This window comes from Chenopodium album, chromosome 9, assembly GCF_948465745.1.
Source record: "Chenopodium album chromosome 9, dcCheAlbu1.1, whole genome shotgun sequence".
NCBI lineage: Eukaryota > Viridiplantae > Streptophyta > Magnoliopsida > Caryophyllales > Amaranthaceae > Chenopodium > Chenopodium album.
Window position 1 is genome coordinate 54,979,895 of NC_137842.1, and position 15,087 is coordinate 54,994,981.

General features: G+C 35.6%; 1 protein-coding gene across 3 annotated transcripts; it reads left to right on the plus strand.

Annotated features, from left to right (window-relative positions):
* Positions 1 to 305: 305 nt before the first annotated feature.
* LOC145558582 (serine/threonine-protein phosphatase 5-like) lies at positions 306 to 12,207 on the plus strand. 3 transcript variants are annotated; one of them, XM_081619868.1, is made up of 14 exons: positions 306 to 452; positions 1,684 to 1,831; positions 2,375 to 2,544; positions 2,738 to 2,809; positions 3,154 to 3,304; positions 5,771 to 5,926; positions 7,675 to 7,783; positions 7,953 to 8,070; positions 9,511 to 9,658; positions 9,908 to 10,156; positions 11,129 to 11,254; positions 11,338 to 11,438; positions 11,651 to 11,725; positions 11,825 to 12,207. In XM_081619868.1, exons 2-14 carry the CDS (start codon positions 1,753 to 1,755, stop codon positions 11,882 to 11,884), a joined length of 1,614 nt encoding a protein of 537 aa, XP_081475994.1. In that variant the 5' UTR covers positions 306 to 452; positions 1,684 to 1,752; the 3' UTR covers positions 11,885 to 12,207. The 3 variants fall into 3 exon arrangements, with proteins under 3 accessions (XP_081475994.1, XP_081475996.1, XP_081475995.1); XM_081619869.1 differs by having other exon boundaries at positions 411 to 546; XM_081619870.1 differs by lacking the exon at positions 5,771 to 5,926.
* The last annotated feature ends 2,880 nt before the right edge of the window (positions 12,208 to 15,087 follow it).

The window sequence follows — 15,087 nt, forward strand, 5'->3', positions numbered from 1 at the left end:
GTTAGGAATTCATGACAAAATCACGCGTCGTTCGGTGTAATTAATGTTAATTTTACTCTAATATTTGCATTTTAATTCTTTTAACTAATGCTCCGGGGGCGCTCATTAGCTTTTGCCTTATTATTTTAAAGACTTTAAACCAATGTAATAGCACATGTACAAATTATGAAATTATACCAAAAAGTAAAATTAATGACATACTCGCATATGTGCGTTGCATGACTCTTAATTTCTTTTTTGATCCCTTAAACCAAGTATCTCTTAGAATCCTAGACTAGACTATAAATATAAAAGAAATTAATTAATTAAATTTTAGAAAATAAAAATTGCAATTTTCCAGAAGTATAGTTGAAGAGCAGCGCAACCCCCAACTCCCAACCCCTGCAAAAACCTTGATAAAACTAGGGTTCTCTCTCCTCCCCTCATTAGGAAGACGCTGTTCTTTCTCACAGGTTCTCCATCTTTCTATTTAAAGCTTTTACCTTTTTTATTTTTTTCCCAGTATTTTAAAGTTCTTTCCTTTTTCTGGGATATCATTTTTTTCAGGTATAATTTAGGGTTCTTCTTTATCGATTTGGTACTATAATGTTATTTTGTTAGTTATTGTGTTGATAATGTTACTTCTCATTGTTACACTGTTCTTAATTTTATGGAAAAATCTCTGCTTGTTATTGTTTATTGTAATATTTGTCAACTGAACTTTCTGCATCTGCTTGCTTTGAAATCTTAAAATTTTGAACTTTATGCATCTTTTGTATAATTTTGTATGATTTATGTACTCTGGAAGATTTTAATGTGCTAAAGTTATTGCCTTTTAGCTATTTTTAATTCAATTTGCACAACAAAATTACAAATTGTTTTCTGTTACAATCAGTCATTGTAGCACCATTGATTAGTCTTTTTTGTCCTTTAAGCATCATTGATTGGTGCTTGCAGTATAGTCTAGCTGTACCCTTTTACCTCAATGCTCTATTGTCTTGTTTGGGTTCCCGGAAGCTTAGTTAGAGGAACTGGTGCAGGAGGAGAAGGAGATGGAGTGAGAACTCCAGGGGCCTGGAATTGCCATTACCAAGGAAAGGGAAGGCAGGGAGCGGGCCTTTAGTGTGGCTGTTAAGTGTGAGGAAGGAGTTTAATTGTTGTAGGGTACGTCGATGTTATAAATTTATAATGGCTTTGAACCTCTAGCAGAAAGACAGAAAGTCATTAGTGCAGGCCTCCTCCCTCTTGTTCTTTTTTCTTTTGTAGATGGCGGCGGGGAGGGTGTATGGATGCATATGCTTTAGTGCTGATAATTATGAAAAGGTTAAGGTAGAGAAAACTCTGGGTTCCTCTTAATGGTAATAGCAAGTGACTGAATGGAGGGGAGAGGGTAGATAAGCATTGGAAAGGAGTGTTATCGATTAATTAGGGATACATATATGTGATGATGTCTTCAAATCTCTTGCAGAAAATCATCATGGTGGCTCACTCCGCCTTTCTTTTCTTTTGTGGATGGAGGCGTGGATGGGTATGGCTGCATTTTTGTAAGGGTTGAAACTTATGTGTTGCTACTGTACTTCTTTTGTAGGCTTGCCTATTTTTTTTTTGGATGGTTCTATGCATACGTGAAGTTTCTAATGTGCATTATATACTTGGATTCACCTTCAGTACTATAGCTTTTAACCACTTTATTTGTGTTGACAGGTCTGGTAGGACCCGTTCATGGACATTGCTATCTGAACAATTTCGTAAAGTAGTCTATTCTCCACTTCTATGCCCACAATGGAATCTGAAAGTTCAACAGTGTCACGTGCTGAAGAACTCAAGTCTTCAGCTAATGAAGCATTTAAAGGTATTGTCTATATCTTCGAAAGAATTGCTCTTAGCTTTTGTAGTATAGTAATGATTTTCTATAGAGGTTTTCAAACAATCGAGTTTCTAGCCATCGTAGATTGGCAGTCCTTTTTTTTAAAAATTATTTTTTTATTTGCCAATTCAGCAGTTCAGTCGCTAATATCTTTAATTATCAATAAGTATAAACAAAAACGTGATATTTTGAATATGTATATTGAGACGAATCTAACAAGATCCCACATGACCATGTTTTTTCTAAATTATAAATCGTTTAAGGTGGTTAAATTAGAGTTAATGAATAAATTTTAAAGTCAAAACTTGCCAGCTGTTTAATAGAGCAGACTTCTCTGATATACTGTTGTGGCCAGTTTCTAAATGTCATTCAAATCAGTAACTTTTGATTTTTTTTTTGTTTTTTTGCTTGTGGTTATACTCCTGATGTTTATGTCATTTGTTGTGAATCCTTGATAGATGCTTCATGTATTATTTCTTCTTATTTTAGTTATTTATCTTATAAATTGACTAAATATTGCATTTCCAGCTCACAAGTATTCCCAAGCCATTGATTTGTACTCTCAAGCAATTGAGTTGAATGAGCTGAATGCTGTATACTGGGCTAATCGAGCATTTGCACACACCAAATTGGAAGAGTATGGTAGTGCTATACATGATGCAACAAAGGCTATTGAGATTGATCCCAAGTATTCAAAGGTATGATGCTTTACAATTTCAGTTATCTCTTTGGATATCCTGTGGTACTGTAGTTTTTCTAGTCATAAGTGTTGTTATTAATATTCATGCTGATTATTATATATCAATTATAACATGAGTTTTGTTATACAATGTTAAGTTATAGTGTTTCCCTTTGCCTTTGCCAAAACTTATTCCTGATGGCACTTCACAGGGTTATTATAGGAGAGGGGCAGCATATCTTGCCATGGGTAAATTCAAAGAGGCGCTTAAGGATTTTCAGCAGGTATTATGAAATTAAGGCTACTTTTTTCATTGGAAGCATTCCCCAAGGCCCCAACTTGAACTAATATTGAAATTAAGGCTAGTTTTGTTTTGGGACTAAGGCTTTGTTGTAGTTGTTGTTGTTTCGTTTTTTGAGCCTATTAATAATAGTTCAATTGAACTAAGCATGTTGAGATTGGTGTTTTTTTTAGGTCTCTTTATACTTGTAAAATTCTTTTATATTTTAAATTCATCTTTTTAAATTTCTACCTCCCAAAATTAGCTCATACAGGTCAAAGGCAGCTAACCTGTTGGTTTCTTTATTACCTCGTTTCCTCATCTATGCCTTAAAAATTTTCCGTTCAGGTCAAAAGGATTTGTCCGAATGATCCCGATGCTGCCAAAAAATTGAAAGAATGCGAAAAGGCTGTGATGAAGCTAAAATTTGAGGAGGCTATTTCTGTACCAGTGGCTGAAAGGCGTTCTATAGCAGATTCTATTGACTACCGATCTATTGGTAATTCTCTGTGCAAGTAGCTTGTGAAGTTTTCTCATTGATGTCTCACTGGCTGGCAGATTTTATTTATGACTTTTTAATGTACTATATACTGTCATTAATTCATTATGTTGGCATGATTGTTTGTATTTTTGTTATGTGGCCGTGTCTCAACTCTTCACTTCATAGTAGTATCCATGAACTTTTTCACGACTATGCTAAAAGCTTTGTTGTTCTACTTCTCTTATGATGATCTACTTGTCTTGTCTGTGATTACAGAAGTGATGGGATATTTTGTCCTAAATATTGTTCATTTTTTCACATATACTACTTATAATGTTGCAAAGTTATATATGCTTATTTAGTTTAGGCTCTATGCTTGTAAAGGGGCTCTTGAATAGTTGAATTTAGAATCCCAATCCACTGCTGATCAAGAGCTTAGAAAAGCCTTGTTGAGGAATTTTTGATGAGACACAGTGGCTATGCATTAGTTTCACCAGAGTTCACTGTTTGCAGCCCTTTACTATAACAGAATCTCTAAAGCTACAAAGTAAGACTAATGTCTGTGCTTTCGCCTTTTCGCTCATAAAGCTTTTTCAAACTCTAATTTTAGCCTTCCAGGTCTTTTAAGTAAATACTAGAAAGAGGACTATGACACAAAATAGAACCTTTGGTCTCAAACTTATACTGTCTTTTTTTTTTTTTTTTTTTTTTTTTTTTTTTTTTTTTTTTTTTAAACACTTATAGTTACACTTCACTTTTCATCAAATCCATGTAATTGATTGGAAAGTAAAAAAAGAAAATGGAAAAAGTGGAATCTTGGGAAAAAAAAGCAAGGAGTCCAAGAGATAAGGATATATGTTTAAACATCTCAAGAATACTTACTTTGTTTATTTAGCAATATGTTCTGCGACACTCATTTTGAGAAAGAGATTAAATATGGTAAATAGACAAATTAGCTAAAATTATTTGATTTGTCTGCTTACAAAGATCGTCTGTGTTGGTTTGGGCATGTAAGACGGAGACTCGAGGGTGCATCGGTACGGATAGTGGGACCATGGAGGGGTTAAACGAGGGAGAGGGAGACTGAAAAGGATTTGATTGGAAGGAGTTCAAAAGGATATGAAGTATATGGATGTGCATGAGGATCGAGGTGGTTTGTGGTGGTGAATTTTTGTGGCAGAGAGGAGTAGGTTATGGAGGAAGGTGGGGTGCCAGGCGGTGGTGAAGGGTGTAGATGGGTCGTTGGGATAGTGAGTTTGAGAGAGAGGAGAGCTGGTGGTCTGGTTGTGCTGGTAATTTTGCTGTAGTTGAAGTGGGGAAGGAGAGGAGAGAGAAAAGGGAGTATTGTGCTTACAATTTTTTTTTTTAAAAAAAAAATGGGAGCCAATAATTTCGAGACATGTGGCCTGAATGACTTACTCAACTGGTTTCATCAGATCACGGATTATAGGAGAAGATGCCCTTTATAGTTTGCATTATAATAAAATAACCTGTTGTTGGGATTAATATCAGAAGAATGGCCATAGTACCTATTATTCATGTGAAGATTTCCAAACATAAAGTTATTGAACGCATGCCTAACATATAAAACGGTAAAGTATAATCCAATACAGTATAGTCTAATCATTGATTTGAAGGGAGTATATCCCTTCATGTAAAAAGGTTGATTTATACTGTTAAATAATGATAATGGCTAACATTGTTATGTTTGAGTAGAACTGGCATGGGATTTCTGGTGGTTTCTTTCTTGATAATTTTCTTATAGTAAGCGTGTCATGTATCCTTTTTTGTGTTTGCCAATTGTGTTGACCACAACTCAGGTTATTGTTTGGGTTTGTAGCAGAATTGTTTCATTGTGATTACTACACTTTAAAATTATATCCTTACTGTGCTGTCATTTCTGTCTGTATTGGGTGATGAGCTTGTTTCACTTTACGTCCTGTCTCTGTGCTTTTATTGGCCTCTATAAATCATTCTTTTGTGTTTGTGTATGTGATGCCTGGTGATGCAACTGATTGGATAGCTGATCCTTTGCATGCTTGTAGATTCTTTTGTTCATAAGGCCTGTTAAATAAGTAGCCACTTTGCATGTTCTGAGTAGTAGTGTTAGGAGTGAGGTGTGTGAGAAACTAAATCATCCAAGTTGCTAGTTAATTGTAGGCATTTTCATATGTGAATGATAGAGATTTCCGATATATAAAGGGATGAAGTCAACAGTGCTTTTTATGTGGGGAAATTTCAAGATAATACTCGTGTATCTAGTGACTCACTCACCAAGATTGACTTATCAATTAGCATATAGAAAACATATGTCTAGCAGCTATTGGCAATCCTATGCTATGTAAACAGTTAAAAGTTGTAATGTATTGATGTGAAGTGGCAAATTATTAATCATATAATGAATGGGTTGGTTTGATAATAATTTTGTGAAAATAAGTGCTTCATTGAAGTAAATCTCAAGTTATGGTCATATTGTTGTGGCAGTGGCAAGAATGACCACCAGTTCAATGTTGGTGACTGCAGCTGTGGCAGTGGTTCTGGCTGCTGCTTTGATGGCTGCAAAGTTTATGTCAATTGGAGCTGTGTTAGCAATTATGGCTTTGGCAGCATCTATCATGGTCATTGTTTTCCCTTTGGCACGTACGGTCTCATCATTTGGGTGCTTTTAGCAGTTGATTTATGTTTGCTTATAATAAGATTGTACTTCCTTTGAGGTTTTCTATGCAAGCTGCTCTTAGCCTTCTTGGGTGATAATCTCTAGGAGGTTGGAAGGACATTGAGGACTTTCTATATGGTGCTTTCTGGCCTGCTGCCTGGCTAAGGTTTTGGTGAAATAAAAATTTTCTATACTTTGGCTCCTTATATAGAGTATATACATATCTTCATTCCATAAACCAAACAAAACCGAGCCAAATTTCCGCTCCCTAACAAAGATTTGTGTGCCTTTTGGGTATTAATGCTGACTTCATGGCGGGCACTTGTTCTTCTACTTCCCTACCTATATATATCCATGCACCCATTTGGAGATGGCTTCTCATTTAGTTCGAATTCAGAGAGTTTTGTTATTTAAGCAATTGAGGTATCAGGTTCAAAGGTTTTTCAGATATTCATCTTTCATATTCCTTCTCCTTTCTTGCTTGAATTCTATTGGTGGGTCTAGTGGATTGACACTTGAAACAGTTTTACAATATAGTAATTTCTTATTTTTGTAATAAAAAGTATTGCTCCTGCTTCTGTACAAAATTTAACCTCGATCTTGCGCCATATTAAGAGTGAAAAAATTAGGAGTGCCTAAATGCGCCTCAGTCAAGATCTAGTCTGCATTTGCTGTTGATCAATATGGTTGAGTGTCTGTGCTTCCCCTTTTATAGGAAGTTCATAACAGTATAATAAACTTAGTATGATAACCAGTTTTCTTAAATTTTGATAAAAACAAAGTCAAAGACTCCATGAAAAAGTTTTTCTAGTTACTCTTTTTTTTCCACCTTAGATGATGATTATTCATCCATGAAATTTTCTCTGTAAGTGCTTAGTTGAAGGTGGATCGTGAATGCAAATGGATTAGAGGTGCATCTTTTGTATGTATTGTTTTTGCCGATGAATGATATTTTATGTTCTTAGGAAAATACTGTCCATGTAATATGTCTTTATGCATTGTAGTGATTATCTTCTAGTGTATGCATTATATGAAAAGAATGGCCAATGAAATCAATTAGAGATGCTTTTCTTTTTCGTGCTCAATATTTTTACAGAACATTGACTATGTTTCAAATTGCTAGGTGCTCAAAAGTTCATGTTTCTGTCCTTTTTTTTCTTTTCTATTTTGAACAAGGAGACTTTGTTGGGGGTGTTTGTTTGTTCGTGCTTTTTTGTGTTGCTAATGTGCTTTTTTGGTCATTGAGGCTGCTGCACTCTGTCGCTGGATCTTTAGATTTTATGTTGAACTGTATGAGATAGGCTTCCTACAATTGATGAAATGAGTTTTACCTTTTGTTTAGCCTTTTGAATTAGATTCTTCATTCTTGTAGTCTCTAGTACTTAAAGGGGTAACTCCCTGTTTCCAGAATGGTTGTCGCTGGTGGCCTATTGTATTATAAGTGATTTATTTCCTCCTTTCATGTATTAGGAAAGTTATTCTTTTCTCCGAACAGCATAGACACGTGCACACACTACATGTTTGTGTTTTCAGAATTTCCTTGAAGAATCTTGTGTATATCGGTGTTGTGTGTTTCAACTTCAATCATTAATATATTCGCCAAAGGCCTAGTTTGTACTGTTGACAGTTTTACTGACTTAGATTAGACTGAGAAACTTAATCTTGAACTCGATATTGTTTGTATTTTTTTATTGGTATTGAAAGAGACAATTTCGCGATTTTATTGTCCCAGAGGTTGAACCACAATATTCCGGGGCTAGCATAGAGGGAGATACAGTAACTCTGGAGTTTGTCAAGAAAATGTTAGAGGACTTCAAAAATCAGAAGTGTTTGCATAAGAGGTATGTTTAGGTTGCAAATGTAGTAGTTTCACAGTTAATTTGTAAAATGTTTCAAAATATGACCTGTAAATAATATTGGTAGTGGCAGAAAACAATAAATTTGTTTCTTTTTTCTTGATTATATTTGCTTTTATTTTTAATTTTGTTAATTTTTGCTTTTGTGCTTTAGATATGCGTTCCAGATAGTCTTGCAAACAAGAGAATTGCTGCGTACCCTGCCTTCTCTTGTTGATATAACTGTCCCTAATGGCAAGCAATTTACCGTATGTGGTGATGTACATGGTCAGGTAATTTGGATTTTCTGGCACCTCTCTAGTATAGATCTTACGGATTTGTAGTAATGACAAATACAATTTCTTTCTATTGCTTATTTGTAGAAGCTTGGTTTCTCTCCTGTTTTCATACACTTGAGTAAACTTAGTATAATCTATAAATTTTCTTTAAATTTCCCAGAAACCTGTTCAACGTCTCACTAGTCACTAGAACAGCTCCAGTACTCTCTGTTAAATGTTGATGACTTTTTGCTGTATTTCATGTCTGATTTTGACCTGTTATTTTTCTTCATCTTTATATTTGCCATCAATGTCATTTAGAGATTTTCAATGGAATTTGCTGTCCTCAATTGTCTACAGTTTGCAATTGAGTTGCATATCGTTCTTTGCTGAGACATATAACTTGAAAGACCATGCACACAATTCAAGAATCTATGATTATAGCTTCACGCAAGCTTAAATTAAAACTTTAAGATGTACAGTACTCACTTAGTTGTTGGTTTAGAACATTTAGATTGGAATTTATCTATCTGAGCTTGCCATTTTGGCACTTCTGCTATTTTGGATCATTAATTCTGTCAATGTATAAGGTGCAAGTTCAAAATTTTGAACTTTTCGAATTCATGAAGAGATGGTTTTTCATTCATTGGGCTTTTAAAGCAGATTTTGAAAAGTAAAACTGTCAGGATTTGCCCGCTTAGTCTAGTGTCATTACAAATGGAATAAAAATAATTGGTGACTTAAGTTTTATTTCTGTAAGTTGGAGATCAATCATGATGAAGTAGGGATTTTATGAGCAAAATAGTGGAGAAATTGGTTACTTTCGACTAGCTGCAGAATCAAGTTAGTTTTGAAGTGGGAAGGACTCGAATGTAAAGATAACTCCAGCTGTTAATTTTGAGCCTCGCCACATGTTTATCTTGTCACTCTTTTAGGAAATGGATAGATCAACTTTGGGCTTATATTTCATAGTGCTGGATGGGCTTTCTATTGCGCCTAAGAGTAAATTTTGTATTCTTTACTTCACAATTTTGAAACAATTTTCTTTCAGACCCTGATCTAGGGAAGGTATCAAGATGGCTATAGGGTCTTGTTACGAGCTGTAATATGACGAGTTTCCTATACCATTGCTTAAGAAGTTCTTTTCCATAGGGTTGTTGATGGCAATTTGGTACTCCTGGGCGTATATTTAGGCTTGCATCAGTTGTTATTAGTTGGGCCAATCTCTGAATAGATCTAGAAAAGAGTTATTGAGTGCCATCCTCTGTTGCTTATTTCTTTGTTTGTGCGTAATCATTGAAGGGAGGAATTAGCAGCTGTTAGATCTGTAGACTTTACCGTGTGACTGAATATTTTCTTGAGTTTTTTTAATTATGTTTTATTTTGTCTATTATGGTGCATGTTTCCCTTATAATTTTACAGTGATTTTAAATGGGCTCTATGATTTTGTTGCAGTTTTATGATCTTCTAAATATCTTTGAGCTCAATGGGCTCCCGTCAGAAGATAATCCGTATTTGTTTAACGGTGACTTTGTGGATAGAGGTTCCTTCTCCCTGGAGGTTATTCTCACGCTTTTTGCATTTAAGTGCATGTGCCCATCTGGTAAATTCTCTCTCTGTTCTCTTATTAATGATAAGTGTCTTGTACTGGTACTATGTATCCATTGTAGACTTGTTAGTTTTGTATTTAGTTCCTGATTAGTGCTGCTTTAATGGTAGAGTATGGCCTTGAAAAGTACTGTTGTTAATACTTTGAGAAATTTATGCCGTCCAAAATTTGGCAATTTTTTCAGAGTTTTGTGATTCTCAACTGTTCCTTCATCTGATATTCCTTTTTTCTGTGACATGTCAGCTATGTATCTTGCAAGAGGAAATCATGAAAGCAGAAGCATGAATAAGATTTATGGATTCGAAGGGGAAGTCAGGTCCAAATTGAGTGAAACATTTGTTGAGCTCTTTGCAGAAGTCTTCTGCTGTTTACCTTTGGCTCATGTCATAAATCAGAAGGTATTTGTGGTCCATGGTGGTCTTTTCAGTGTAGATGGAGTAAAGCTTTCTGACATACGAGCAATTGATCGATTTTGCGAACCTCCCGAAGAAGGTAAAGTACCTTTGGATACTAATAAGAATGTGTTTTTTTGGGGCTGTTTCATTGGCTTATAGAATTACAGAAGTGACTTTGTCTATATACGCTTTAAATTGGATGACTTTTTCATTTTTTTTTTGTTCTTGGGACTTCTCTTATTGAGCACGATTCTATCTGTTCACAGTAACAATCATACTGTTCTTATTCTTGGCTGTCTTGTTATCTGTATGTAGATGACAAATCTTTCCTTCCTGATTAACTGTTTAGTCATTATTTGATACAATTTTATATGTATATATACTTGTCCATCCAGCAAATTTATTTTTGATTCTTAATTTGATTTATGGTCTTCATATACTTGTATTTTTTGTTGTCATTAATACCATCCTGTCAGAGAAGAAAATGTCTTAAGTATTGACTTATCCCAGTATGAAAATAGGCTGATATTGGGATTGCAATATCATCTCTAGAAAGTTACGAGTATTGTAGAATCATGTAGTTTAACTTCATGTACCTAATTTTACTCAAGGATGAACATGATTCTTTAACCATGTGCTTTATTAATTACAAAGTGTTCTAAGAAGTCTTATGTACCTGGTGTTGGCTTCACCATTCAGGGATAGTTGTGTTTTAATTGAACAGTTCCAGAGGATTTACACATATTTTGCCCTTATTTTTGGTATGATCGTTAATTCAAAATAGACTGAATAATGAGAAGCCAATTTCTTATGATTGATCCGGAGAAACTTCCACCCCAGCTACCAATCCCTGTAGCGGTAAACAATTTGGAGTGTTAAGATGTTGGTCTGTCTGAGGGTGGTTTAATTTATTTCGTATGTCTTTATTTTGTCTATGATTTTAACTGTAACCCCAATAACATGTAGTAACTATGCCTATTCTTAAGAAGGTTGAAAGATGGATTATGTTTGTGAAGCTTTACTTGTCTTGGAATCATGTGGATGAATTTTTTCCTTTTGGGATTTACAGGATTGATGTGTGAAGTATTGTGGAGTGATCCACAATCCAACCTAGGGAGGGGTCCCAGTAAGCGTGGTGTTGGTCTTTCGTTTGGTCCCGATGTCACCAAGAGGTTCCTGCAAGACAATAACTTAGGTACACTTTTTACCCTGAATTAGTAGCTCTTTGTTAATATTGATGACATTGTATTTTATTAATGTTCATGTATTCTTTTCCAGATCTAGTTGTTCGATCTCATGAAGTGAAAGATGAAGGGTACGAAATTGAGCATGATGGTAAGCTGATTACCGTGTTTTCTGCACCAAACTATTGTGATCAGGTAATTCACTTTTGTTTCACTTATTACTTGAATTGGTTTTTAGGATTCTTTAGGTAAATGAAGTTTTCTTGGGGGTCACAGATTCACAGTTCAACCTTATGTTAGATTATGAAGATCAAGATCTGTTTTTTCTCATCAATAATATCTTATTAGGCCATAGTGTTTTTACTAAATTTAAGTACTATATAATTAATGGACTTTTACCTTTGCAGATGGGGAATAAGGGTGCATTGATTCGTTTTGAAGCCCCAGAAATGAAACCAAACATTGTCACATTCCCTGCTGTGGTTAGTAACTTTGCCTTGCCTTCTGCTCGCTTATTAATCCTGTTTGTAGGTTATTGAACACTCAAGTATTTATATTTTTAATTTTTGATGTTTTTGCAGTCTCATCCTGATGTCAAACCAATGGCTTATGCCAACAACTTCCTTAGAATGTTTTCATGATTGCCGTTTAGGATGACATTCAGTTACATTATCATGTACAATTTTTGAGCAGCAAGGATGTCGTAGCTTGCTATTTTCCTGGGTACTATTATTCCTCCAACATTTGTGGTTCAAGATTACTCACCTTGCACGCTCTTAACCAAGAAGATAGTACTGCTGCACAAAACACAGTGCCATGTAAAACTATGTGGCACCTTTTTCATTTTATAATTGTTTTTGCAGTTTTGTATCTTCCATATTGTTTATTTGTTCCTCGACAGCTAAAGAAAAATCAAAACAATTTTTTTTATAGGCAAAAGATGTTTTCTGTATTCTTTCTTCTATATTGGATTTGTGCATCAAGAAACTTAAGTGTGTAGCAAAGCAGCAGATAGTGATATGCATTGAAGTGGTACTTATTGATTGATAAGTAAAATGCTGAACTTGGTAATTTTAGACCTTTGCAAACACGACATATGTAGTTATAGTCCATTTATACAGATGCAAATTTAAGATTACATATATTTTTTTAAAAAACGAACGGACCTTTGCTAACAGTGTCTGAGCAAATGATTAGAGCCTCTCAACTCTTGGATGCATTAGATTCCTGTTTTCTCTCCCTTAAAAAACAAGCAGGTGGTTCACTTTTTGATATCACGAGTACACAATCGTTCATTCTGGGAATTAGCACTATAACAAGAGTTTTGAAAAGGTCCTTTTGTTTGCCTAGAATGTCTGAGAGTGGAATATATTAAAGGTTATAAGTTCTAACATCTACTTTTACTTCCTGTTATACTCTCTTGCTAGTTGCTACCAGCTATCTATGAAGCTAGGTAACTTGTTTTTCTGTTCAGATGAGGCCTCAACTCTGGGTGTCTCGTAGTTTCAATGTGTGGATTGTTATGGATTGAGGTGAAAGTTGTTGCAGTGCCTATCCTTGTACTGGGAACAGCCATCACATTTATGGTTAACAGTATTATTTTTTCGTAAATGGCAAGGTTATGCTTCAGCTCTCTAAATTGATCTTCAGATTTAGTTTCGATGCTGTTGGTCATCTTCTGCCATATCGAACAATGCAGATACAGTGTTTGCTGAACCCAAATAGCTCATCTTCAGGAACATCCAACAATCTCATTCACAAATATACTTTCACATAATCTCTTATTTTGATATTTTCATAGCTCTCAAGTAGCTCATCTTCAGGAGCATCTAACAGTCTAATCCATGAATTGTAGAATTTTCACCAGTGGAGACTTCTCCACATTTGCCTGTACTGCATTTTCGACAATTGAGAAATGACCAAAAGAGTTTCAGGTTTATGAAGTGTCAGACCTTGCTACAACTCAAATCTGCTTCAATTATTAAATAAACAGTTGGAAACACAACCACATATCTTGACTACTGTATTATTGTTTCCTCGATAGCAATCGTCTGCTTTAGCTCTACTGATTCATCTGCATATTCAGGCTTCAAAGCCAACCTCAATCAGCTCTTCGTTTGGAACAGCTACTAAAGTATCTGAGTAACATCTTCACAATAGCTTTTCTGAAAGTTGTGAAATGCAATAATACTACTACTACTTGTTTAACCATCTTTTGTTACGCAATACTCCCTCCACCCCCTTTTATTTGCTCCAAAGGGGTGAAGTTACTTTTCAAATTATTGGTTGAAATGAGTTGATGAGTTAGAAAACCAGTGTGGTTAAATGTAGTGGATGTGAGAGTAAAGTTGTGGTCCCCCATAAACAAAATTTTTAAAAAAATAATATGGGACAAACTTAAAGGGACAAGCTAAAGGGAAAATGGCGCAAATATTTAGAGACAAAGGGAGTATCACTCATATATAGGCACCGTACTACACTGCAAGATTGCAATAACTTCTAGTAGCCTAGCATAGATTGAAGTTCCACTAATCCACACAAACAATGAACAAGCAAGCACTTCATTGTGGAGGATAACATTTGAAAAAAAAAAAAAAAAAAAAAAAAACTTCTAGGTCAAGATTTTGTGGTATGAAGGTACTGAATAGGGATGTCAATAGCGCGGGGCGGGTACAACATAAAATCCACCCCCGCCCCATCACCCATGGCGGGTAAGATTTTTATTCCCATCCCCGCCCCATCACCCATGACGGGTATGATTTTTATCCCCATCCCCTCCCCATCACCCCCCAAACCGGCAAGTCTCCTACTTGACATGTGCACATGTCCCACTGACGTCCCTAATATTGAAGGATAAACAAATTAACATCTCGCTCTACATTTTGTTTCTTGAAGATTCACTGACGTTAAAAGTAAGGAAAATTTTGTAAATAACACCACAAATTTTACAAAAAATGGATTATAACACCACAAATTTTCAAACTTTTATTATAACACTACAAAAAACAATAAAAAAAAATTGATTTCACCACCATCTAATGAATTCTTGAATGGAATTCGTTAGTAGGGCTCATTGTGGACACATGTCACTCAGCGATTTGTTTTAAAAAAAATAAATAAAAACAAATTTTTTAAAAAAAATCCTAAATCTTAACCCAACCCAACCCCATCACCAGAATCACCGGCCAAAGCCGTCAACAACCCTTGACCTCCCGTCGGAACACCCTAACCTCACGCCAGAACCTGTGAAAACCCCCTGACTTCCCGCGGAACCCCCTGACCCCACCAAAACCATTGACTCCACCTAATCCATCCTTCCTCCTCCCCAAAAACCACCCTAGCAAACCACAATTATCTCACGTGTACCGACTCCAGCACCCAGACGGTGACCCATCGAACTCCGCCTGCTTGACGACCCACAAAACTCCACCTGTGCGATGATCCCCACCCTAGTCTGCGACCCCATTCCTTGCTAGCGGCGGTTGGGATGTTTTTCGGTGGCTGGGATGTTTCAAGGATGGATAAGGTGCGTTTTTCGGTGGCTGGGGTATTTTGAAATTGGCTCATGTGGATTTTTCGGTGGCTGGGGGTGCCGACGGTGGGGCTGGGTTAGGGTTTCGGGGTTGCCGACGGCAGTTCATGGTTGCTGGTGATGGGGCTGGTTAGGGTTTAGGTTTTTTTTTTAAAATTTTTGTTTTTTTAAACCAATCAATGAATGACACGTGTGTTTAGTATATCCCACTAACGGATTCCTCCATTAAATGATGGTGAAATTCTTTTTTTTTTTTTTTAAATAAAAGTTTGAGATTTTGTAGTGTTATAATCCATTTTTTTGTAAACTTTA